Source organism: Siniperca chuatsi, linkage group LG9, assembly GCF_020085105.1.
Source record: "Siniperca chuatsi isolate FFG_IHB_CAS linkage group LG9, ASM2008510v1, whole genome shotgun sequence".
NCBI lineage: Eukaryota > Metazoa > Chordata > Actinopteri > Centrarchiformes > Sinipercidae > Siniperca > Siniperca chuatsi.
This window is the reverse complement of record NC_058050.1, coordinates 21,887,795-21,911,144: the sequence shown is the minus strand read 5'-3', so window position 1 is coordinate 21,911,144 and position 23,350 is coordinate 21,887,795. Positions and strand designations below refer to the sequence as shown.

General features: G+C 41.5%; 3 protein-coding genes across 4 annotated transcripts; 2 read left to right on the top strand and 1 right to left on the bottom strand.

Annotated features, from left to right (window-relative positions):
- Positions 1-428: 428 nt before the first annotated feature.
- Positions 429-11,430, top strand: tbc1d31 (TBC1 domain family, member 31). The gene is made up of 23 exons (XM_044206666.1): positions 429-878; positions 2,069-2,209; positions 2,666-2,781; positions 3,016-3,194; positions 3,441-3,592; positions 3,772-3,931; positions 4,155-4,355; positions 4,485-4,658; positions 4,845-4,924; positions 5,035-5,181; positions 5,359-5,492; positions 5,617-5,750; positions 5,902-6,081; positions 6,198-6,430; positions 6,577-6,649; positions 6,798-6,877; positions 6,986-7,121; positions 7,596-7,688; positions 8,234-8,362; positions 8,579-8,773; positions 9,055-9,124; positions 9,247-9,435; positions 10,433-11,430. Exons 1-23 carry the CDS (start codon positions 808-810, stop codon positions 10,585-10,587), a joined length of 3,222 nt encoding a protein of 1,073 aa, XP_044062601.1. The 5' UTR covers positions 429-807; the 3' UTR covers positions 10,588-11,430.
- A 145-nt stretch (positions 11,431-11,575) lies between these two features.
- On the top strand, positions 11,576-18,161 carry LOC122881031 (protein FAM83A-like). Its single transcript, XM_044206673.1, has 6 exons — positions 11,576-12,902; positions 13,061-13,198; positions 13,318-13,433; positions 13,863-14,030; positions 15,735-15,859; positions 16,048-18,161. The coding sequence occupies exons 1-6, from the start codon at positions 12,605-12,607 to the stop codon at positions 17,477-17,479; spliced, it is 2,277 nt and encodes a 758-aa protein (XP_044062608.1). The 5' UTR covers positions 11,576-12,604; the 3' UTR covers positions 17,480-18,161.
- A 499-nt stretch (positions 18,162-18,660) lies between these two features.
- zgc:101716 (uncharacterized protein LOC492784 homolog) lies at positions 18,661-23,261 on the bottom strand. Of its 2 annotated transcripts, XM_044206674.1 has the most exons (8): positions 23,017-23,259; positions 22,282-22,383; positions 21,788-21,931; positions 20,470-20,520; positions 20,200-20,344; positions 19,851-19,986; positions 19,520-19,652; positions 18,661-19,402 (listed from the first exon to the last, which is right to left on the bottom strand). In XM_044206674.1, exons 1-8 carry the CDS (start codon positions 23,119-23,121, stop codon positions 19,226-19,228), a joined length of 993 nt encoding a protein of 330 aa, XP_044062609.1. In that variant the 5' UTR covers positions 23,122-23,259; the 3' UTR covers positions 18,661-19,225. The 2 variants fall into 2 exon arrangements, with proteins under 2 accessions (XP_044062609.1, XP_044062610.1); XM_044206675.1 differs by lacking the exon at positions 22,282-22,383 and having other exon boundaries at positions 23,017-23,261.
- Positions 23,262-23,350: the final 89 nt, after the last annotated feature.

Below are 23,350 nucleotides of genomic sequence, written 5' to 3'. Positions count from 1 at the left end.
GGATTGTCATATGCGGAAGCTGCTAAGAGTATGGAGAGAAACGGTGAAATGGTGGCAGTGGCAAAAGGAAAAGGAGCAGAAAGGAAATGGAGATGATCAGAGCATCAGTATGGACAAGAATTTCTGGCATTTATTGCCATGGTTATAAATTGTGCTGCTGAAATAAAGGGGAAGTCGGAAATGATTAATATGGTGCTGGATGCTGCAAGAAGGTTCTTGAATGTTGTGGACATTTCTGGAGAGGATCTGGATGTTACACTGAGGGAAGGAGTTGCACCAACTCAGACAACTGGGTCTGGGTTAGAGAATGGACTGTGGCCTGGGATCACTTTGGGTGGACACTGTAGTTTAAACTGTGAAGCTGTTAAAATCCAGTAGGGGGCGGTAATGCAGAATTAGGGATGCCAACCGCCATAAAACTCAACAGAAGAAGAAGAAGACGCACGCTTCAGTTTACCTTTTACGTCAACTTTGGGCGACAGAAATAACTGTCCTCAAAACAAACAAAAAAATCTCCTGAAGTTGAAAAAAAACCGTTTGCGTAGTGTCCGTTAAACCTTTAGGCGACTGTTGAACTCTGACAAACACTAATTGGTGCAGAGTTTTACGGCTTCTCTGGACGTAAAAACGAAATAAACTGAATGTTGCTCTTTCAAATTTCGCGCTGTTTGCGCCGCCTGTAAAGAGATTAGCCTAGCCCGTTAGCTAGCGATGCGACTGTAAACTAGGGCAGTCACATAAAACTAAACAAGGGGGATATTCTTCTGTTCCCTAAATGTATGCCGAGTTTCTACAGACGTCTTTAAAATGGAGGTGACGGACATCGGAAACAAACAAGAGGGGAAAGTCTGGCATCGAAAACCAACACCAGGCAAGGGGTAGGTCTGAAATAGCTAAGTGATGCTTGATTAGGGAGTGACACATTTATGTTGATTATGTTGTAAGAGTTGTCTGTGACATTTACTTCTGAGTGTAAAATAGCATTACAAGGTGGCTAAATGCTTGCAGTTTAGTTACGTTATGTATGTCACACTTGTTGCACACCTTGAACGTTCATACAAGTAAACAACTCTAAATACTTGTATGGCAAAAATTCTCTATATAAGTTAACTTTATACTGTAAACTCCCAAGGATGCCACTTTTTTGTTGATTGTTTGATTTTTGTTGTCGTTGTTCTTCTTGGCTGACTTTGTACGATTATGTTTCGAAATTTCACCTATAGACATAAATGACTATATTTTAGGTTGGAGGATGAAGATTGAAAATATCAAAGCTATGTTTAGTAAAGATATATTCCTAATTTTCATCACCCACTTTGAGAACCACCTGTCTAGAAGTGTGAGTAGAACCGGACCCTGTTTCCCAAAAGCATCTTAAGGCTAAAATAATCTTAGTCTCAATGTAAGTAAGTATATGGGCTAAGATCAACTTGGTTTTAAGATGCTTTTGGGAAACGGCATCCTGGTCAATATTAACTAAATAAACTATCAGAATATATTCTAGTCAGCACCTGGATATGACTATTATGATAACTGTTTCGTATAACTGTTAGTGCTTTCATATAGTGTGCAGTCTAATCTAGACTGTGGGTGTTGATAGAAATCTTTATTAAAGCTGTAAGAGTCAAATCAAGTCCAGAAAGTCACTTCACTGTTTTGAGACCAGGAAAATAAAAGCAAATCCAATCACAGTCGATATGTAGTCTAATATCACATTATCATTCGATATATCTCATAGCTCCATGGGTAAGTAATCAGACAGTTGTTGCAGAGCTGAACAATTCAATTAATTGATTTGTCAATCCGAAAAGAAAATTAATTAATTTTGATAATTTGATGAATCTGTGCTGCTGAGTAGCACCTCTGCAGCTGCATCCCGCCGAGCAGCCTCAAAGGGTATTTGGCCATGAGAGAAGCTGTTTCAGTAAAACAGCATTTAATTGTTCTGCCACTTTTTTCAAGGTGTATTGTAACCACTAGAGAGCAGCCATGACTCACTGAAATGTGTTGCTTTTCATCTGTCTGAGTGTGTGTTTCCCATTTAAGGTGTGTTGTTTGTCTTCCTCAGTGTGTTAGTGACGGTGGTCCGCACTGCTCAGCAGGCCAAGACAGTGCGTTTCCTCCATGTGGCCTTTGACACAACAGGAGACTCCTTCCTGGCTGGAGATCACCATGGCAACATCTATGTCTTTGACATCAGTAGAAACAGGTGATTGACTGTGCTCAAACGCCCCAAAATAATTTTGTGTTTTAAGTGTTTGTTTATCACTTGTATTATATTTTATTAATATGATTTACTTTACGACACTTAGCTACATGCAAATGATGACATATTCACAAATATTATGGTCTGTTTACTGTCATTACTGTGCCCACATTTTCTATTAATGCAAGTCATAGCCATTTAGTGTTGACAAGTCTCTTCTCTCACCTGAAAATGTTCCATTTAGAGCAGAAAAAGATGGAAAAAATACTTGCATACTTCAATCTTGTTCACAATTTTTCTTTTCATCTACAAGGACATGACCGTGTTTCAGCCATAAATGGTCTTTCTTTCTGTTTAGAGCAGAACATGACCTCAAAGTGAGCAGTCCTTACCCTTAAACTCAGCATGCTTTCACATTTATCTGAGCTTGTGTTTTTCATTGCTTCTTTCTTGGGGCAGATTTCGTCTGGTGCAGAAAACAGGACAGGCCTGCACTGCTCTGGCATTCAGCCTCCGCAGGACCACAGAGTTCCTTGTGGCCCTGGCTGACTACACCATCAAGTGCTTTGACAAAGGTAGGATGGACACATCCACACATTGCTTTGTTCTTTTAATGGTACTTTTTAGGGGTATACTCTGTTTTTAGGTTCTCAGGACTTTTTGACACAAGTTCATGTTCAATGAAACTTGCTGTTGTTTTATTGTCTTTCTTTCCGACACAAAACAGCTGGTCAGTTTAACGAAAAGCAAGTATGTCATCAGCTTCGGTCTGTCACCCAACGTATTAACTATATATTAACTTTGCACAGACACAAAGCAGCTGGTCAGTTGGATGCGGGGCCATGAGGGAGCAGTTTCGTCCATCTCTGTCCACAGCTCAGGTCGCTACGCCATCAGCACGTCCTCAGACACGGCTCAGCTCTGGGACCTAGACACCTTCCAGAGGAAAAGGAAGCTCAACATCAGACAGTCTGTTGGCATTCAGAGGGTAAACATGCAGACATACCAAATTAAATCAACATTTACAAAGCGTAGTTTGATCACTTTATGAAGGTAATCATTCATCTGAGAATTGAGGAAGTTTTGTCTGTCATTTTGTCAAATAAGGATTGAGGTTTTTGGTTAATTTTAAGCTGATAATACTATCTTATCTAGTACATTTATGGTATGCACTAAATTTGTTCTTTCTTTTCATTGTTGTCATGGTCTTGCCACACTGTTGTTTGTGTTGCAGGTGTTTTTCCTGCCTCTCAGTAACACCATCCTCAGCTGTTTCAGCGATGACTCCATCTTTGCATGGGAGAGCGACACACTGTTCTGCAAATACCAGCTTCCCGTCCCTGACTGCGGACCCAAACTCTCCTACAAGGCCTTCGCTGTCACACGGTGGGTCTCACATCATGACCACTAACTATCTCGGTGATTATGTAGCTTTTCAGTGTAATTCTTCATGACTGCATTTCCCACCCTGCTTAGACTAACACTTCATAAGCACAATAAAAGTGAAAGCAAATAAGGATCAGAAGGCTTCATCAAACACTGATGTACCTGACTTGTGTTGGCAGTGATGGTAAGAGCCTTGCTGCTGGTGGGCGCTCCAACCTACTGCACCTGTGGTGTCTGGACAGCAAACAGCTGGTCAGGGTGATTCAGATGCCCACACAGGTCCGAACCGTCCGACAGCTGGAATTCCTACCCGACAGCTTTGATGGAGGAGCCAGCCAGGTACACAGACAACAGGACATCTCTGTCATCTCCTCTGCTCTCCTGCAGTGGACTCTTGTTTGTCTCAGTTTTAGACAACTTTGATGTCATTTACCTGGAAGAGGCTCTGTCTGTGTATCTGTGCATGTAATGCACAGATACACAGCCTACATGTTAACTTTTCTCAAACAGTAAGTATGTGCACCCCTGGATGAGACTTTTTTAAAAATGTTTGTCTGTGTAGACACTAGGTGTATTGAGCCAGGACGGCGTGATGCGCTTCATCAACATTCACACCTGCAAGCTGCTATTCCACATGGGCTCCCACGATGACGCCATCACTACAGTGGCAGTCAGCCCTAACGGCCGACATGTTGTGGCCATCATGGATAATGGCAGCATCAATGTCTACAGCGTTCAGAGTCTCACACAGGAATTAAACAAGGTGACAGTCAGTTGTGATAACAGTACAACGATGTACAAGGTGGCAAAAGTTATCTGATTTGTTGATAAAGAGATATTGTTCTGTATGTGTATTCATACATATGTGCCTCTCTCTCTCTGCCTCACCCAGCCTCCTCCCTCCCAGGTGGCAGTAGTCTCTGGCGGTGAAGCTGATCAGGACTTGTCTAACCTAAAGGTCAAGGTTAGGTCAGAGGTCATTCAGAGACCAGCCAAGAGCTCGGGTAGGCGGACACAGGTGAAGATACTTAGACCCCCTCCTGGGTCTACAGCTGAAGATAAAGAGGTGTGAACAACACACTAATGTCCTAACACGTTGTTGTTTTTTCTTCATTTACTTTATGTAGAGTGATTGATTTTTAGTTATCATAGAGATGTTCAACCACAATTACACACAAAGCATTTCCCTTCCTCTGACTAAATGCAACGAGTGTGTAATTTAATAGTGTTAAGCTTTTGTGTCTGTCAACAGAATGAACTACCTGCTGGTCTGAATAAGAAGAGACTGGTGGCTCTGCTCAAGGCATTTGGAGAATATCCAGCTAAATACAGGTAAAGATTACTTTTATGGGAAAAGGATTCATACATGTATTCAATGACTACTTAATAATACTTATGTGTTTTAAAGATTTGCATGATTAATTTGTGTATCTGTGTTGCAGGATGTTTGTATGGCGGTCTTTGTTATGTCTCCCAGAGAACCATGCAGCGTACAGCAGTCTGACTGATAAAGGTCTGCATTCAGCCTACCTCACTCTGAATGATAAATACCCCATCAAAAGTCACAAGCTACAGAGGGGACTGCAGAGGTACCCTCTCTCTCTCTCTCTCTCACACACACACACACACACACACACACACAATTGCATCTCATTATAAGTACAGACATTTTCTTAAACACATTTTGATTGCAGCATTTTAATCTACTTTTGAAATCACGTGATTTTCAACTGATCAATTATTTGGTCCTTTTCTCCGCTCCACAGGGTTTTGTCTGCATTAGCTCACTGGGCAGCCATCTTTGGAGAGGTGGCGTACCTTCCCCTGGTAGCCTTCCCTTTTGTCAAGCTCTTCCAGAACAACCCAATGCTCTGCTTCGAGGTGGTGGCCACTGTCATAGGTAAAGAAAAAAAATTGGAAAATTTTTAATTCTAAAACTTTTTCACTTGTGGCTCTGTTTATTAGGCATCTGAATGTATTGAGGCAAAGTCAAGGTATTATCAGTCTGTTGTTTGGTTGTACAGTGAATTGGTGTCAGCATTGGTTCGAGTACTTCCCCAACCCTCCTCTGAACATCCTGAGCATGGCGGAGAATGTTCTGGCTCATCACGACAAGGAAGTGCTGCAGCACCTGATGGACTGCGGCATCACCTCACAGGTAACTGCAGTACACAGCTACACACAACTGGAGGCGTGGTCAGACAGGCTATCCTGGAACTCCAGGCTCACACTTTCACACCCATGTGATCACATGTCTCCGCCCTGTTTACGTTTACACATTTTATAGTGCATCTCTATGCCTGTCCCAGCTCTATGTGTGGCCCCTGCTGGAGACCTTGTTCTCAGAAGTTTTGACTCGTGATGAGTGGCTCAGACTCTTTGACAACGTCTTCTCTAACCATCCATCATTCCTGCTCATGGCCTGTGTTGCCTACATCACCTGCTGCCGTGAGCCTCTGCTGCTCTGCTCCCAGAAACAGGACTTTGAGGTAACTACCTTCTCCTCTCCTCTGAAAACAAAGTCAGCCCCGTAGTCAGTCAGTAAACTTTTCTGTCTCCCCTCCATAAAATGTTCTCTCATCTCTCCTGTTTCTCTTCATCTCAGTATTTTTTCCACCATCGTAACAACCTGGATGTGGGAGCCATGATAAAGGAGGCCTACCGGCTCATTGGCAGCACACCACCTGACATCCATCCCAGGACTATGCTTTCTGACTTTATACCACTGACCAAAGGCCAGTACCCCGTGTTCAACCACTACCCAGAATTCATAGTGGAATACCAGAGCCAGGAGAGGGAGAAGATACGATTGCAGGAGATTGAGTATCTCCGCGAGAGGTGAGATTACAGATAGTGTATTGACAGTGTTAATCAGTTAACAGAAATGCTTATTTAATTAGCTAAAATTAATGTTAGATAATACATGTACAAGTCATTAGTGAGAAATTATGCAACAGATAAAATGTGTGTGTTTGTCTCATCAGGCAGGAGGTGTCAGCCCTGCGTGCAGATTTTGTGCGTCGCCAAGCTGAAGAGGAGGCCTATTATGCACAACAGGTAGATGTGGTTTTTCACAAAAATCATTTTAAACAAAGATTTTGTCCTAAGTATATTTTTGCCTTGCTCATATAGTTAATCTGCCTACAATGTAAATTAAGTGAACTGAATCGTAGTATTTTGATTGGTTTGAACTTTGATTTGAAAGGAGCTGCTGCAGAAGGCAGAGGAACAGCGCAGAAACATCCTGGCACAAGAAGAGGAAAAACTAACACAGCAGAGGGAAAAGTAAAAGCACAAGACACTTCACACCTCCATTGTTGAGTTACAGTATGAGAAAAAAAGAATGATGTGATTTAGCACAATTGGTTGCTGACACTGCTCCTTCCTTTGCAGGTTGGCAGCCATGAAGAGAGAGCTGAAGGTGAAGGAGTTACAGCTGCTGGACGCAACTAGAAGACGGTTCCTTAAACACCAGCAGGACATGAGAGCCTCACAGATCCAAGGACTAGACCAGGAGATCAGTAGAAAGGTAACCTGATGATTAAGATTGAAAGTATCTTTATATTAAGGAGCCCACATTAGCTAGTGAGGCATCTGTTACATGTTGTGGCATTTTCTTCTTTTTGCCACAGACACTAAAATATTTTTCAAAGCATTTTTATTTCAAGCTGCTCTCCTTGATGAACTGTGTTTTTAGATGTAACCAACAGCAACTCCCCCCCCCAAAAAAAAGCTTTACTGAATGTGTTTTTTTAGACACAGCAATGACTGACTGTTCATTCAACCATATCATTTTGAGTTTTATTTGGTTACCAAAGCAGAAGCTTGTCAAAGCAGGGCTATGTAATCCCAAGCTCTGCTGGTCACAGTTTATCATGCTTAATGTGCATGTATCTATTTGTTAAAATGATTAGCAATTTTTCTACCAAAGAATCTGTCATGGACTTAACAACCTTTGTGTTTGAGTACTAACCCAACAATAACCTTTTATGTTGTGCTACAGATGGATCTCCGGGAGCGAGAAACAGCTGCAGCAGTCCAGGATCTAGAAGTCAGACAGATGGAGCTGGAGGCTCAGAGGAGACGACTTGAACAGGTGCATTCAACCTTCCTTCCTCTCTCCCAGCCTCCTCTTTTGATTAATTTCTCTCTCTCTCTCTCTCTCTCTCTCTCTCTCTCTCTCTCTCTCTCTCTCTCTCTCTCTCTCTGTGTGACTTGTTTCTCCATTTATTCCCCTCCTAAACCTAATACACATTTTGCAATTGAAATAACTAGAAGCATAAAATGTTACCACTGCTTTCCCACTGGACAGTGAATAAACAAAATGTCTGAAAACAATTACAGGTCAGTCTCTAAGCTTGAGAGTTTTTGTCTCACTTTGAACAAAATGAAGTCATAGGAGGCAAAATTACTCACAATTCAAGACTTCCCAGTGTTGTCTCCTCCTTTAGACACAAGGGTTTAATCATAATCAATGAATAAAACACATATTCTGCATTAAGATTCTTACAATCAAACACTGGGATCAGTCAAACAAGAAAGATTTAGTTGTTGTAATAGTCACAAACAGTGAATTTTTAATAATTGTGAGTCTGAAGTTTTTGTTTGTTTGTTTGTTTTTTTTACAACCACCCACCTCAGCACCTGTTGAAAGAGCAGGAGCGCACGGGACGGGAGGTTGAGGAGGAGGTGGAGATGAGGATGAGGGGGGCAGAAAGAGGGGAGGAGAGCTACACAGAGCTGCTACACAACACAGAGACAAATATGCAGGTTAGTGACACATTCCAGTATGGAGCATTTATGACATATGTCAGCACACAATCTTGATGCACTCATACATCCGTCTGACTTCACAAGAAATTATCAAAGCCACACAGTCATCCAAACACTGATTTCGGCACAGGTACCTATGATCTTCTCCTCTCGTATCCATTAACATTTTCTCTATATACACACACGCACACACACGCACACACACACACGCAGGCCCTGGAGGAGTCCCTGGCGGAGGCGTGCCAGCTGGGCTTGGAATCGGACTGGCAGAGAGAGGTGGCAGAGCGCCTGCAGCAGGTCGATGCCGAGCAGGAGAGGAAGAGAGAGAGACTGGCAGAGCTTCACAGGCAAACCCTGGCAGAGGAGGAGAGACTGGCTGACACTGTGAGAGATGTGGCAGGAAGGAAGGTGAGAACAACAAGAGTATGTTTGTCAACACATCAATTTGCATGATGTATTGGCTTGTCTATGTACAATTACTATGACATGATTTATGGGCTTTTTTGTTACCTTTTAAATTCAATAAAACAAAAATAGCTCTTAAGCATTAAATGTGTATATGTGTGTCCCACTAAGAAACATATATCTGAATGTCTGAAATACTAATATGAAACATCACTGAAGACAAATTGTGGGATTTGGAAAAATACGCAATTCAATTAGACAAATGAGTACTTGTCAATTTGCAGTGGGATGAAGTGATGAGTACCAGAGCCCAGTTACAGGAGCAGCGACAGCCCTTGTCTTCAGCAGACACAGGTATTACTCCACATACACACACACACACACACACACACACACACCACTTGTTTGTGTCCTTTGAGCTGAACTGTCCATTATCCAGACGTGGATCTAATATTACAGTGTTTGCTTTGTGCCAGACGGGCAGAGACAGACGAGGAGAAGGTCACCGTGTTCAACCAGAGGACTTCCTCGTAGACCTGGTGCCACCGCTGCTGTTTATGTTGGTCCAGCAGTCAGAACCAGCTCTGCCGCCTCTCCAAAGCAGGCAGGAACCAACACAGTGTGTCTGAACAGCAGTTCACCTTCAGAGAGCACCTCCACCAACTGTGAGTCATTGTAGTCACGATCTTGTTTTCTAAAGGCTATGCTAAAAAGAGAAGATAAAGACTGCCTCTGTTGAGTTTGTATCTGTTGAAAGGGCTCTCTGGTGTACAGTTATTGTTTATGAAACAATGCACAGCAGCACAGGGCTCTGTTGTGTAATCAGTGTTGCAACCGTGTTGCAAGATAATGATCTGTGACACATTTGCGTGTTCTCCTGGTGCCACCACAGCAAGATAATGATCAGTTGCAGAGACCGCAAAATGAATGTAGCAAGACCACTAGACAAAACCTGACCAGGATAAGGTATCTCATGGAAAAGATTTGCGTTCTTCCTTCTACTCTTTCTGAAAAGGGCCATTTAAAATTCCTTTTCATCAAGAATATGCTTAATATTAGGGCTGCAACTAACAATTATTTTCATTATTAATGAATCTGCTGATTATTTTCTCAAATAATCAATCAGTTGTTTGGTTTGTAAAACAGCAAAAAGAAGTGAGTATTGCTTTTTTTGTTCGACCAACAGTCTAAAACCCAAAGATATTCAGTTTACTATAATTTATATATTCTAAATGATTATTCTAAATGATGATGATGATGATGATGATGATGATTATTATTATTATTATTATTATTATTATTATTATTATTAATAATAATAATATTATATTATCTATATATACAGATTAAAATATTCTCTTTTTTTACTTGCATGATTTTCTTTTAATACCTATTGTTTGAGCATTGTTCGAGGGAGCCTGAGGATGACTGCTTCACTGTAATTGTTGTGCATATGAAAATAAAAGAACTTGAACGATAATATAAGACTGGGAAAAGAATCAAATCCTCATATTGGAGAAGCTGGAACCATTAAATTTATTGGCATTTTTGCTTGAAAATTGATTTATAGACTTATTGCCAATACATTTTCTTTCAGTCAACTAATCAACTAATTGTTGCAGCTCTTCATAATGTGGCCATCATTTCTTTGTTTCCTGTCAGTTTCCCTGGATAGAGGCCGGGCCCAGCTGGACAGCAGCGAGAGAGAACTGCTGAAGGAAATCCGAGAACTGAGACAGAAGTTGGCGGCCAGAGCCAGAGAGGGCAGCTCTGCCTCCTCACAGTCTGTCCACACACTGTCCTCTGTCTCCCAGTGACCACAAACTCCACTCTGTCATCCTGGTGTGAGAAATACATATTCTTGTCTCAAGCAAGTTAAAACAACAGAAACAATGACTCAGACTGAGGAGCATACCAGCTAGCCGCAATCTGTTTCTATGTGGTTATATACCATCCTCGCTCTATCTCAAACTACAGATTATTAATGCAACCAGAGTCAACAAGTTAACTGAACATCATCAACCATGATCTCATGAAAACAGTCCATTAAAACACCAGTCCTCTGACTGGTTCCCTGTAAGGACACAAGCCGGTTAATCCTTTAGGTTTTGGCTGTGTTGTTGCTTCATGTGATGTGCACATGGTTGTTCAGCTCGTGTCAGAACTCTAGGATCCAAGTCAACCTTTAATGCATGGGTGGGTTCTCTGATAATATCCCTACAAACAGTCAACAGTTTCATTGATTGTAGCTCAGTTCTGTCTGTGGCCTCTCCAGACAGACAATGGCCAGGGCCTCAAAAAGGCCAATCCGGTATCATCGCAGTCCATCTGTAGCCGGGGGACTCTGTGTGACCAGTCTGATGCAACATATAATATTGTAGGTACTAACTCTAACTCTGCTAACTGTATGATGAAACATCTGTTAGTTCTATTGTGTCTATAGTGCAGTATAACAACTGTGGTACACATTATCTATCACACCACTGAATTTGTTTTCATACCACCTTCATTTAATGTTCAGTTGTACACTATACATTCATGGTTGTCATTTTTAAAATATTTGCGCTGGTGCCCCATTTTGAATTTTTATTTTGAATGTATTTTATATGATTTGTCTTATTTAAAACCAGTTTTGGATAAAATGTTTTTAAAAATCCTGACTCAATCTTCTGTTTCATTGTACCTTTTAAGATGTATACGTGCGTCACTTCTGTTTTTATCTCCGTTATTGTTGGTAAGCAACAGTACAGTGATTGTAGCAGTAATTGATGTTGATTTGTAATGCATCTCTTCAAACTCAAAACTTGGTATCCATTCAAATCTATTTCAAAAATGAATGAAAATGGTAATTTATACGTCTGCAGGAAAGGAGCTCCAGGTGCTATTTCCTGTATACAGAATGCATAGATTAGATACTCTAGTACAAATAGACATGTAGTATGCAAATTCAGTTCCTAGGGCCTTCCACCACAGGCTTTATAATTTAGGTTGTATTATTTAGGTATGCAATTTAGATTAGATGTATCATGTTTTGATTGGATACTTTGGGGAGTTTGGTTCAGGGTCTTCATGGTCTGTGTTTCTGCTTATGTCAACACAATAGGCAATTTGGTTTATAAAAGGAGAGGCAGGCAAAAGACAGATCTGGTTAGACTTTTCTACGGCCAAGAAGTAAAAGTGTAATTATTGTAAAACAGATGAGGGCCTGTGTGCTTCTGCCTGGGTGTGCCTGTAACTGGCTGCTTTTGGTCCTATAAGCATCCAGGTGTTGCTTGACATGAGCTGAAATGACAGCCATCCCCATTCCTGTCACTCATTCTTTTCTTTCCCTCCACCCATCTTTTATCTGTGCTCACCTGCTCTGAATCAGGTCCTGGAAGGAAAACAACAAAATCAGTCCATTTTTTGTTATATCATTCTTGACCTGGTTAATCAACAACCAAAAACACACCTGTCGCGTCACACATGATGCCATGCACGTACTTATGTGTGAATATTTGCTACACTTGCTACATTTGCTACAGACATGTTTTCCTGTGTATTCTCTGTCTTTAGATCCTGGAAGGTCACATCAACATATAATTGCATGACTTTTGCTCTCAGCTCTCACCTGTCACCTCTCATCACTGGTGAAAGCATCTTGCCCTAAGCAGGGGCGGGTCTACCATTTTCTCTTCTATGTGTGCTTCAACCAGTAGTTCTTTCATTACTGTCAGAGAAATGCAGATAACTGTCTCATTCAGGCTCTGAGGATCATGCACAGCTGTAACATCGGCCTACTTGTGGTTCAACTAATTGATAAGTAAACAAGACCTGCATTTAAGTCCATCGTCCATGGATGCCAGCAGTGTGTCTGTGCTGTGGTACAGGAGGTCAAAACCACTGGGGAAGGTGAGACGACGGGTTCAAGACCTCCGCATCCCTTCTTCTTCCTCCTCTTACTGTGACTTTATAGCCAGCAGACCCACGTTGGACCTGAGCCACAATGAGAGCGCTCGGCTGGCAGCGGACTCCCTGCTCAGCCAGGGCTTAGAGGCATACCACGAGGTGTTGAACGCAGAGGGAGAAGTGGACTTTCTGTCAGAGCTGGAGAAGATTTACATCCTGGAAAATGGGAGGGATGGCAGCACAGGTTGTAACTGTTTGGTTATACACATTTTGTCCTGCTCTTTGCAGCCTGTTCGAAAACACAAGATAGCCATCAGTTTGATTCATTGGGTAAAAAAGAAAATGATTGCTGGTTGTATTTTAGTTTATCATAGCTTTATACGGGGTTTTGTGCTTATGCAGCTGATCCTGGTGCATCTGATGATGATGACAAAGAGTTAGAGAGCTTGTCTCCCGGCTACCAGTCTGCCACACGATGTCCTGCAATGTCCACAGACAGTGATCCTACTGTGGCAGGTTTGGACCTGAGCAGCCTAAAAGGTATTACAGGAGTAGGAAACTTTTATGGAAGCAAATCATTTCTTCCTGACTTTTGTGAGTCAGACCAATGTACTTTGTCAGCAAATGTCTGATCATGTTTTTATCCCTTCCACTTCCAGTGAAGTGGACTGATCCTGTCCTGGATGAGCCCAACGTTGAGGTTTATTTCCAGTCTCAAAGCATGGCAGCTGGCACGAAAGACCTGGTCAGAGAGTTCATCAGAAAGGCTAGAATGGTAAGTAGAGTGTGTGTGTGTGTGTTTTTGTACTTGCTACATAGTGAGGACATTTTGGCCGGTCCTCACAACTTCAAAGGGCTGTTTGAAGGTTAAGACTTGGTTTTAAGGGTTAAGTTAGAATTACGTTATGGTTAGGCATTTATTTGTGATAGTTAAGGTTAGGGTAAGGGGCTAGGGAATTCATTATGTGAGAAAGATAGAAGTACAAGGATGTGTGTGTGAGGAGAGCAGTGTGTGTGTTCCTTCATGCGCCTGCACATGCATGTGTTTGCATGTAAAAAGGAACATGACATGCATGCCTGTACATAAAAAATGTTGGTATTGGACCTTGTGTGCTGAAAAGTCATACACAGTGAATTATATCTGTCTGTATAGGTCTTTGCTATAGTGATTGACAGCTTTAGTGACATTTGACCGTGTGTGTAGGTCCTGGCCATAGTGATGGACAGCTTCAGTGACGTAGAGCTGCTGTGTGATCTTCTGGAGGCGAGCAGGAAGAGGAACGTGTCTGTTTACCTGCTGCTGGATCATCTCAACCTGAACCTGTTCGTCAGAATGTGGCAGGACCTCAAACTCGACAGCAAAAACTTCCCTGTGAGTCTGTTCATCTTCCTCCTTCCATCCTCCTGCCTGTCTGAGCCTGGCTGCATTCTGTTTTTACCAAAACATGGGTCTTGTTAAATAATAATCAGACTGCATCAAAATTGTTGGAAATGTATGATACTTTGAGGAGCCCTGGTCTATAAATACTGTACTTCAACTTCTATCCCTTAGATAAAATAATCAAACCAGGTTTTCCATTGCAAGCACAGCATCACATCTCTACTGGAGGGTCATTCAGCTGTATTACATGTCTCGTCTTCTCGTCTTCCCAAATATACCCACACAAACACACACCAGGATTTCAAGTTTAAAAACTTAGTTGCTTTAAAAGGTCCAGTGTGTAGGATTTAGTGGCATCGACAGCTCGCCTCACCCTCCTCTTCCAAGGGGTGTGTCTAGATGGTAACCCTGGATTTGTGAAATACTTGCGAGATTTGTACGCATTGTTTCTTCATTGTGCATGTTCCTAAACCTAACAAGTAGTTTTGTTGCCTAAACCTAAATCTTGTGAGAGTTTCCGCAAATCCAGGTTTACCATCTAGACAGGACCCCTTCCAAGCACGTAGGAGAAACTATGGTGGCTGCAAAACTCACGTAAAATGCGAACAGCCCTATCTAGAGCCAGTGTTTGGTTTGTCCGTTCTGGGCTACTGTAGAACATGGGGATCCGCTCCCTATATAGATATAAACGGCTCATTCTAAGGTAATGAAAACACAACAGTTCTTATTTTCAGGTGATTACAGACTAATGAAAACATACTTATAAATAATATATTCCATTTCGGCCAATAGCTCCTCCTAAATGTAAAACACTGGACCTTTAACTGCATAAACTTCCTGCAGAAAAAAAGAAGTGGATGTGAGGGTCAGCCAGAACCCTCCATCCACTGAAGGTCATTAGCGTCATTTAGTCATCCTCTCCCTCTACTAACCAGACAGCCACAGCTTCCCTGCAAACACTAGACACATACTGTACATGGAAAGCAGCAGACTGTACGTGATGGCCATGCTGCTGTCGTCTTGGTCTCATTAGATGCCTCTTGTCTTTTGCTCTCTTTCACAAGCTGACCTTTGATCGTCAGCACCGTGTGGAAGCACCGGAGTCTGTGCTTGGAAAAGCAGGGGATTTTTTGAGAACACAGTGCTGCCACTAATGCATGTAACCATTCAGCTGGACCTTAATATGTGCTGATTACAAGTAAATGTGCAAAGTCCATTTTTTCAACCATAGTCTGGGATCCAAATGTGTTAGGGGACAATTTTAAATAAGTGCCCGATTTTATTGGACTCTAGCAGTCACCGACCGTTGTGATGCACGTGATAAACATTTGTCTATTAAACTACAGTGCAGAAGTATATTTTCAGTACCATCATGGTTATGCTTCATATTTAACATATTTAAAAATGTACACTTTTTTTATATAAAAAAAGTAAAATCTTTAATTTGCTGCTGCAGTCACAAGCTATTTTTGCAAACATCTAGTTTCTTTAGTACAAAATAACTATACTATTCTATATATACTAATTTAACCAACCAAACTATCAAACTACCATCACAACTTCTCAGATATTTAGCTGGATATACTGCCTACAGCAAAGGAAATTTGCTTTTTCCAGTGGAAAAACTGACAAATTATACATATTGAATAATTGCTGTCTTGCTATGTGTGTGTGTGTGTGTGTGTGTGTGCATAGAAACTGTCAGTACGCAGTGTGGATGGACAGACCTACTGTGCCAAGACAGGCAGGAAGCTGACTGGTCAGATCGCTGAGAGTTTTATTGTCACTGACTGGATTGAGGTGCTGACTGGCTCATACAGGTACACACACACACACACACTGTGTGTGTATGCACACGGACACACATTCAAATAGCAGATCTTGTTATATTAATGTTTGTGTTCTTCTATGGGTATATCTAATGATTTACCTTTTGTCTCTTCTCTTTTTAGTTTTCAGCTCTAGCATTAATGCTGTGTGTGTGTGTGTGTGTGTGTTGTCTCCTCAGTTTTTCCTGGCTGTCCTGGCAGGTCCATCGTAGTCTTGCTGTTCTTGTAAAGGGCAGCGCGGTCATACCTTTCCATCAGGAATTCCACAGGCTATACTCCAGCTCCAAACCAGTCCCCGGCTTTGCCACTTATATCACTGTACCTAGCACTCTCCCTCTTTACAACACATTACATGCAGCTCAAAACGATAACGCTGATGTCAGTAAGTCAAAATCAAACCAGACCAAAACAATGTGCCACAGGGTTCAGGATGAAGATGCTCAAAACACTCAGACAAAAGCAAAAATGCCGGTTTTATCCAATCCACAAAGCGCAGAACTGGAGTGCAGCAAAGGTAATACCCAGCCTCTACACAGAGCAGGCACTGGTACACAGATGCATGGAAAACCTCCACAACTGTACCCAAAACCTCTGGTTCAACCAGGAGCACTGCAGAGTGTATCTGTGGGAAAGCCTAAGTATACAGTGGGAGCTGTCTGCACCCAGTATGATGCACAATCAAATGTGGAACTTCTGGAGAAGAATCAAAACCACATCCAGAGTCACGCAAACCCTCTCAGTCAGACCCATGTCTCACATGCTCAGTCTCAGCTTACCAGCCTTACCATTAACAATACAGCTGAAAAGAATGCGAGGGTTCAAGAGTCAAACCCTCTACACACTGCTTCCCCCGCACACGGACAGCACACGACTGTCCATTATCAATCTCCTTTCCAGACAAATTCAAATCTCGAGCACCATACTGAAGGTCTTTTCTTTCAGCAGTGGAACAGAGACATGTTGGCAAAGCCTTCGGGGATTGCTGTAGGTCTAAACACACAAAGACGACAATGGAACTGCTCGCTAAACTTTAAACCAAACGTGGACTTTCTATCCTGTCTCGTTCTGTCTCCTTCCACATCACAGCAAAAACAAGTAGTGACAAGCCTGCAGTTCCCTTTAACCCATCCAAGAGAACACACATCTGGGCTACAAACAAAAGTGACTCAAGGAACCAGGGGGCAAGATCAGCCCCAGAGGCACCACCAACCCCCCCTCCAGTCACACCCAACCACAGAGGCTCCAGGTTCAAAGTCAGCATTGACAGCCATGGGAAGTCCACTTAAACCTCACCTCCAGCCAGACTCCAAGCTGTTCTTAACAGGTACAGGACCCAAACTACATCTACAGCCCCACACCTACCAGCAGGTGAAGCCCCCTCCAAGACTAAACTGGATGCCCCAGAATCACGCTGCAAGACCCAGACCTGTGGCTCGCCACAACTCCTTCACCACCACCTACGGGACGGGACAGAATACAGGCAGACAGGTGGGCTGGAGGCCGTTTCAAAGCAGCATGAATACATCATTAGGAAGGAGCAAGAGCATGACTGATAGAACCTCAGCAGGCTTCAAAGGAGCAGGTCTTAATCCAAACATAACCAGGACCTGACAGAAATATACAGACTGGACATGTGGAATGATTCACCCACGCACAGGAGACATAATCATACACGTCAATGAAACATAGCATTGATCTTTTCATGTGAAATATACAGTATATTCTACTGTGTAAAGCTTATGGCATGATATTAAACTAGTTTATTCTTTAAGTTAAGACAGATGTGTGAACTATTTTTAGAGTGTAGCATTTAAAACAAAATACATGTAGGGCTATATTATTTTCTTAAAAACAAAATGTTGATTTAATTTAGAAAAAAAATCAAGGCGTTGGCTTACTATATGTTTTTAAACCTGAAAAGGCTGTAGAATTTTATTAAGGTGATTTCATATTGCTCCTTTGTCGAAAGCCCTGCGCACGCACGCTCGCACACACACACACACACACAGGTGTTTTCAGTTATCAGCTGATTAGACATGACAGGTTGAGGTTGGATGGAGCTACACTGGGAGTTGTGTGATGTCACCAAATCAAAATAATTGTGTTAATTGTCCCGCTATCACAGATAGAACAGGGTGAGGGGAGATGTCAACCAAGCAGTCAGTACACACCGACACAGTACTGAAGAGGTCTAATCAGGCAGTTAAGTGAAAACACCTGTGTAGGTGTACCATGTGTAAGGGCTTTTATTAGCCATGTAAAATAAGAGAATAAAGTTGCTCCTTACAACTGCTCTTTAACTGTTAATCATTTTATAATTTACATTTCAGTTGAAGAAATGCCATGTTTTATTATTCTGCTATAAAAACCATTAAGACCACCTGGCTATCTTTCTGTTACAGCGGAAAGTTTACTTTAGAGGAAAACTGTCCAGCTACTGAGGGGTGAGTAAAGGGGTGACGGCTAATTCTGGAAGCAGCTAACGTTGGAGGCAGACAGCTTCTAAACTGTGGAGATATTGCTAACATCTACAGCAATAGGCCTTTTATGCCTTTTCCACAGTGACCTTTTTCACTTGTCATAGCAGAAGCACAGGTGGAACTAATAACATTAGCGATGGCTTTGTTAAATTTAAGTGTTGCATGCACAACAGCTACGCACTGGAACAGGCACACCTATGGAGCTCTTATTAATAATACCCATGTTTTTCCTGCTATGACATGTCAACATGTCTGCTAGCCTATCAATTGTTTTCAGCCCATTTAGGTTACTTCTTCACAACAAAAAAGAACTCAATGTAATTGTTTTATTAAAATGATTTTTATGATATGAACATGTTAAGGCATCAGCTACATTTTACGCAGAACATTCAAAGAATTTAAAATGTCAAATTTTTGCCCCTGTCTAAACGCAGAACAGACTCACTATCATAAAACTCACAATGAAGTGGATGAAACATTAATGGGTCTGTGTTTGATACTGTAGGATTAACTATGACTACATTCACTGTGCAGTTCTCACTGTGCTTGAATTATGTGAGGAGGCGAACGTGAAACATTCTGGTACATTTGAGTGGCATTTATACTTTTGAATATTGTGCTTTGTTTTGCTATTTTTGAGATTGTCAACATTAAAAGTTAGCATTTGACCTGTATTTGTGACTTGTGTATTTCCACATGTATCCATGAGGCCCCGTAGACTCAATGTCCACTTGTGTTTTAAGAGCTGCATCTGGCTTTCAGTTCATCCAGTCTGTTGCTCTTTGATGGGATCTATACAGTTGCGAGACCATCTTCAGCATGTTCTTCAGTCCCTTCCTGTCTGCCAACCTCTCTGTAAACAGGCATCAGTGGAGCATCAGGACTTTGTCTCTCTCTGCGTCTGATGTTGACGGCCATCAGTCTCTAGCACTCCAGTCAGTAAGATCTTGTTCCACCAGCGATCCCTGAAGCTCTGCACACACACACTGGCCAGACTTTCCCCATCCTGGTAGTCCTCCCTCATCTTCTCCGTGATCAGGTCCTCTGACATCACCTGGGAGACGGAAGAGAGAGAAACTGAAAGTGTGTTACTGTGTAAAAAAACTATCCGCTGACTTTAACTAAACCCTAAACTGCCTGAAATTCAGGCCTGGACACAGCGTGTAGTGACCTCAGTTAGAGCCTGCAGGGTTGTTTCTTTGGGATTTAGCCGCTGTAGCATCTCATCTGTCGTCTGTAGGGTGCTTTCACTGCGCTGCAACACAAAGGAGGACTGCTGCTGCCGAAGGATTCTCAACAGGAGTCTGACGGAGACACAAGAGACAAGGAGATAATTCAGACACGATGATTTACATTTAAGCTCTTCATAAATACTCTTAAGCAAATCTCTCATTTGCGCACATATTCTTTTGTGGCATCACAGATTACCTCATCACTGAGATGATGTTTAATTACATTAGTTTTAAGAAATATTGTTTGTGATTACAATCACTATGCTGTACCTCGTCCTGATGAAACAGGTGCAAGCTTTCAGCCAGATTCTGTCCTCATCGAGCTCTGCTGCCGCCTCCTGTTGTCCCTCAGTCTCTCCATCATTCTGCTCTTCTGCTGACTCACACCTCTGTGGGGAACCAGTTCCTAGTAAAAGGTCAATACAGCAATGAGGACAAAGCCTTTCATTTTCATCTATGTGTTTGTTTCAATAACTTGTTAAAAAGAAAAAGAGCAAGAGCGTTCACTCACCATAGAAATAATAACAAAAAACAACAACAATCAACAATTCACCTTTATAATTAATTTTTAAGAAATGATATGGGTGTTAAATGAGACAGGAAAGGACGTCCATCCTACCCGTGGTTCTGTCGCTCTCCAGCAGCTGCAGACATGTCTGTCCCAGGTTGTACCAGTGCCAGGGGTTGAAGGGCAGCAGGCTACACAGCTGCTGCAGAGACGACATCTTTGATCCCACGCCTCCAAAATGCTGGTAGATGCTAACCTTTAGTAAAAGTTTATATTTCAATTAAATAATAATGTTGACATGACATTTCCATAGAATGATTTGAAACCAACAAAAGGGGGTAATGTGTTTGTACTGGTGTGTGTGTTCTGGTTAATGCTGACCTTGAGCAGCAGAAGGCTGGTCAGGTGACTGGTGTTGGAGGCTTCTTTGCTCTGGAGAAAGATCATGTGTACATTACTACTGAGTTCAGATTGATTTCTTACCGTCATTTTAGTAGACTAAGAAATGCAACTTGCTCCTTCAGATAGGTCATCTATCACAGCAAACAGTTCATCAACTTTAGCTTTATTCATGTTATTTCATAGATGAAAAAGTCTCCAGGGTTGGTGCGTTCATGTGCTAGTGGGAAACGAACATCCACAATTTAAGAGACAACTGCCCACACAGACTGCAATAATGAAAAGCTTCCTGTTTGACAGCCGACTTTTAATATGGGAGCTTCCTACACATAAAAGCACCAACACATTTATCTTTATTAGCTCATGAAGCTGAAGTAAATTACAAAGTAAAAGCTTTCCCAAGGAGGGATTGACTTTCACATGATAACCAAAATAAAAACCAAAAACTAATAAAAACAATGGCTGCCTAGAAGATAAGACTAATATTTTTGTTTTTTTTAACAAAACGATGCTGGACTTTGAGAAATGGTCATGGTTATCCAATACAAGATGGTGCAGTCCCTCATTCGTCCATGAGTGTTCCATCGTAGAAGAGGTTTCAATCGTAGTCATCTGGACACTGTTTTCAGAATCAAGACGTTTCAGCTCCCATCCGGAAGTCACTCTCAATTGTGAACACAGTTCTCAGACCATTTTCACAATTGGTCATGGTTATGTAAATATTGTCAATATAAATATTGTTATGTAAATGTTGTAGGATTTGTGTTATAAACGTATAACTTATATTTGTAGTGTGTTGTAACATATAATACACATCCTGTATTTGTACAGTAAAAAACTCTACCTTACTGATCTACTGTTCACTTCCTTCCTATTCAGACAAAATATCTGAATGGTGAATTATTGTTTTTGTCTTTAACGGTTGTAGACTGGATGAGATAGATCACGCGCAAACCTTTTGTGCATAGCATGCAAGGTGGCTGATTGTACTCCAACAAGTATCTTTCAAAAATTAACAACCATTAGTGGCACCAGAGTGGAGTACGTCAAAATTGTGTTATCATATAATAATCGTATTCTGTACTAATAGTATTTTAAGACAGTAAGAACAAACATAAATGTTATTTAAATGAACAAAATAGCAATCAGTGTAGTTATTTTGGATTTTTTTCTGTAACAGCAAGTGGTATATAAAAAAAAAGTATTTCACAGTGACAGCAGGTTGTTCCAGTTACAGTCACTTGTATAGGGCACTGTTCTGCATGGAAAACCTTTCAGGAAAAGCTTAAAGAAGAATTACCAGTAAGTCAGCCAAGTCCAGCGCCCTGTCTCTCTGTCCCAGTTTGGTGCAGCATCGGGCCATTCCCTCCAGTACATCTCTTCTGATGGTCAGGTTGTTGTCAGCGATCCACACCAGGCAGCTGCTGTATGCATCCAAGGCTTTCTACACCCACCGCACCATGAGAATAAAAACAAGGCAACAGCTGTATATGTAATATTTAATGTCAACAATTGAGCCTGGTTTTATTTCATGAAAAGATTCATTGTGATATGGCTAAATGTGTATGGCTGAATGTTTGTATTCCAACAGCAGCTCTACAGAAACAAATAATGTCACAGGACAACAGTGTTGCATAATAGTCCCAGTGGACATACACATTTGGACAATGGAGGACAATGAGCCACTTCTTTTTCTCAACTTGCCACCAACTTCACTGGTAATTTGTCAGCATTAGTAAAAAAAATTGGTCATTAATAAGTATTTGAATAACTGTTGAATGATTGTTTCATTACCTGATAGTTCCCCTGTCTCACAGCCAAGTCACCTCTAAACTTATAGACTTTCTGCTTCTCCAAAGAATCATCTGTATCGAGAGCAGTACTCTCACAAAACCACTGCAGAGGTAAAAATAAAAATAAGGGGGGGGCAACAATTTTAAAACAGTTCATGGAGGTGGACACTTTCCTTGAGTTTTACTGTGCATACACAGTGCATTATTAACATATACAGTGCCACAAATATAATGTGAAGCAATACTAAAAATGTTCACTGACTCCAGAAACAAAGATATTACATCTAATTCGCTGGACATGTAAATGTCATGTACTTAAAATGAAGTATTTAGATACAACAACATGGGAGGAACTGGATCTTTTTAGGTACTTTATCTTACAGCTAAATATACCCGCTAGCATTAATCCTGTGTCTATGCTTCAATTATATGCATAACACTTTCTTTTACATGCTATCTAAAGTTCTGGTTATTTTAATTTCTTGTTATATTTTTTGTTTTCGCATGTCCCATATTGGATCGGATCTCAGTTTTTGTTTCCTTCCTTTTTTTCTTATGTGAATATTTAGACAAATCAACCTCAGCTAACGTTAGCTAGCTAGCTAGCAGCGTATTTTTATTATTCTTATCTTTTCCGTCATTATGCATTCAAGACAGTCTCACTTAGTCCATATAACGTTACGGCATATGCGGCGGTCTGTAATGTTAACCAGTGAAGTTTGTACTGAGCTCTCACCTCTGGTTCACACAGTTTGGCGTTGTAAGAAGACAGAGCCACCGAGACTCGGTCTCTCGCCTCCGAAAACACAGAGTCGTCAAAAGTGCTTCCTAATATCTCCATCCGGAGCCGGAAAATACAAAGATTTCTAAGTAGGCTTGTCCGAAAAACAGCTAACTGCAGCTCGTGTACTGTTTGTTTACACACTCGTGGATACACAGTCTGCACGACTAATACAGTGTGCAGTGTTAATAGGTCCGGGTAGAAAGGTTCCGACCGGTGGTGAAAATGGGTGACACATGCAGCGCACATCGACATGTAGAAATTTCAGAGACATCCCAAAAGTATTTAA